The 3,409-nt window shown below is 35.3% G+C and overlaps 1 protein-coding gene across 1 annotated transcript; it reads left to right on the top strand.

Moving 5' to 3' along the window:
- The first annotated feature begins 507 nt into the window (after positions 1-507).
- On the top strand, positions 508-3,104 carry LOC145127043 (vignain-like). Its single transcript, XM_079062295.1, has 5 exons — positions 508-838; positions 1,808-2,122; positions 2,302-2,534; positions 2,621-2,722; positions 2,832-3,104. Exons 1-5 carry the CDS (start codon positions 508-510, stop codon positions 3,102-3,104), a joined length of 1,254 nt encoding a protein of 417 aa, XP_078918421.1.
- Positions 3,105-3,409: the final 305 nt, after the last annotated feature.

Here is a 3,409-nt window from a genome sequence, read left to right on the forward strand (position 1 = left end):
AAAGAACTAATAATTGAGAAAAAAAAACTCATGTTAAAAAATATCAATAAAATACATCATTTAATTACACATAAGTAAATAATTGGATTAAAGATATACTTGGTCGGTTTAAATTTCCGAAATATTCTCCAATTTTTTCCTGCAAAAATAAAAAAACAAATTAAAAATGTTGATTAATAATCTAAATTTTATTTAAAAAAATTATATTATTAATAACCTTTTTTTAAAAAAAAATAGATGATTAGAAATTAATAAAATTTTCAACTCCAATAGAAAATTCTGAATACTAGGAACCTAAAATCTTAGTCCAAATTCAGCCCAAGAGCCTAGTCCATTACCAACCCATTTGTTATATATATATATATATATATATATATATATATATATATATATATATATATATATATATATATATAAAACCCTAATTTTCTCACAAATCAGTTTCTATATCACGGATCTCTCTTTCACATGATCCATCTCGCTGGATTTTTGATTTGGCTGGCCATTATGTCGCCGCCGCATTGCCGCCAACAAACAAGCCGGAGAACCATAGTTTTCTCACAAATCAGCTTCTTTGTGGCACGTTCCTTTCTCTTTCTCGACGGAGCATTGCCGCCAGCAAGCCGGAGAACTCAAATGAAGATACGGCGACGGATGGCAGCCTCAGGTGAACAACAACTCCGGATGGCTTTATTACCTCCACCGTCATCGGATGGCAGCCTCCGGCGAACAACATATATAAATGAAGATACGAAGTTGGAAAGAGAGAACTTACCATTTTCCGACGAACAACGACTCCGAAGACTATTTTCCGACGAAGACAATATAAATTTAGCTTGTATTAAGTTTACTAGATTAAATAAATAAACTTATAGACAATATAAATTTAATTATTAGTTATGGTATTTTGTGTTTTCATTCATTGGAAAATAGAAAATTAAGTATGAAAAACTGTGATAGCTTTCTTGAAAATAGTCGTGGAAAATACAGTCAAAAAGCTAATAAATATTAGTCAATCATTCCAATAAAAAAGAAGTAAAAATAGCCTAGCTTGCAGTGTTTGAGAGTTGAGTGTAAAAATAATAAGCCATATAATATTGGTTGTATGGACATTAGTGTTTGAGAGTGGAATGTAAAAATAATAAGCCATATAATATTGGTTGTATGGACATTAGTATACTAAAATATCATTAAATGAGCATTACATGTCACATATGTTATCATTTAATTGGGTAAGATTTGTAGGAACAAAAAGTAAAAAAAAATTTAATTTATCTTTAATAAAAGATTAAGTTTAGACCAATCATAATTTTGTATGCAATTGAACTTTAAAAAATCGATTTTTTTCCCGAAAAACCAAACCGAAACAAATTCCAAAACCAAACAGCAACTTCCTGTTTTGGAAAGAAAATTGATAATCTGAGGTATCTTTACAACAGTAAAAAAAACTATTTAGAGTTATATATATATTGGGGGGATTCCGTCAGAAAACATCGCTATTTCAGACGGACTTTATCAGCCGATAAGTTATATTGGTGAATGGTGATACAGAAAAATTAAGTCGCAACAAATTTTCCTATTTATTTAGACTCGACTAAATATGCAGCAACAAATTCAGGGGTACACACGTGTAAGGGTTCACCATGTTTCATGTGCATGCATGCTTGACCTCCTCTCATCTACTTATCTCTCTTTATATACGTGATCTGAATCTCATCTCCGATCATTCGTACTTAATTAATTTTAGTCCAAGAAATGGAAAAATGCAATGTAATATTGTTTTCACTTACGTTAGTTTGGTGTTTAGGGGTGGTTGTGCAGGGATTCACATATGATGATAAAGAGGTGCTAACGGGGGAGGGGAAGTCGGCTATGTTCGAGAGGTGGAGGAGCCACCACAATTTGGAGAGTATAAGCGAGAAAGACAAAAAGCTGCAATACAGCAACTTCAAGGCTAACCTGGAACGCGTTCACTCTACAAACAAGGCCAACAAGCCCTATAAATTAGAGATGAATCGGTTCGCCGGAATGAGTCACGAAGAGGTTATGAGCAAGCATACTGGGTTTAAAGCCGCCCCCCGTCCAAAGAAACTCAAAGAGTCCCCGTGGCCTTTCAGATATCGTAATTTCACCCCCCCCCCCCCCCCCCCCCCCCTCCTGCAATTGACTGGAGAACCCTTGGCGCCGTAGGCCCTACCAAGGATCAAGGACAATGTGCTGATTTAATAAATACTCCTATATATATAAGTAATTAATTAAGGTTCAGATTTGATATGTTTGATATTACGTACATGCATGCAGGAAGTTGCTATGCGTTTGCAGCAACATGTACGCTGGAAGGAATGTACGTGGCCATACAAAAAAAAGAGCTAGTAGAATTATCACCAAAAGAACTTGTCGACTGTGGTAATCTGGGTGGATGTAGCGGGGGGAGAATGACAGATTCGTTTCATTACGTTTCCAAGAACGGAGGGCTAACTACAATGAAGAACTACCCTTACGTAGCTAAAGAGGAGCCTTGCAAACTCGAAAAAGTAATAAATACACTCGATCGACTTTAATGGAGTACTAACTAATAGTTCATTCATTCAAACTCATCTCCACCTGTACGTACGTACAGGAGAAGGATATTGCAGTAGAATGTCATGGATTTGAGTATGTGCCGTGGAATGAAGAGAACTTACTAGAGAATGCAGTTGCAAACCAGCCTGTATCTGTTGCGGTTTTTATTAATGACGCTTTTTGATTGTATAAAGAGGTAAACCATGAAAACTTACTTATATATAATTTCATGAAAATTGATTAACTAATTAATACTACTGATTTTACAGGGAGTTATGACCGCGGATTGTGGTAAGAAACCGCAACATGCAGTAGTAGCGGTTGGATATGATACGGCTCCAGATGGAACCAAGTACTGGATAATTAAGAACTCGTGGGGAGAAGGATGGGGAGACAAGGGATACATAAAAATGTTACGTCGAGTTGACTATACGGAGGGGTACTGCGCCATAGCAACAGATATGTCTTATCCTACTTTTGACGACCCTGGTACACAAGAACGAAAAGATGAGCCAGTTTTACACTCTGCTAAAGAACTCTAGACCACCAATGTTCCAAAATCCTCATGCATGCTTGCCAACAACTTGTAGTGAAAATATATCTATGGATATTTTTTCATACTCTAGATCTTATGAGTTATAAAGTTTCACCAGTTTACTTATATATAGCCAAACTTATAAAGAGTTCTAAGTCAGTAAAAGAATTTACTTAGTCTCTAATAAACCTTTTTACTCTCACGAGTACTTGTTTTGTGCATTCTTGTTACCAAACTTGAAATTTACTTCTTTTGTGTTAGCCATTTTACCAGATTGTGTGATGTACTGGAACATTTTCATTTTTTCGGTAC

Source organism: Lactuca virosa, chromosome 7, assembly GCF_052849685.1.
Source record: "Lactuca virosa cultivar CGN04683 chromosome 7, Lactuca_virosa_CGN04683_v6, whole genome shotgun sequence".
Classification (NCBI taxonomy): Eukaryota; Viridiplantae; Streptophyta; class Magnoliopsida; order Asterales; family Asteraceae; genus Lactuca; species Lactuca virosa.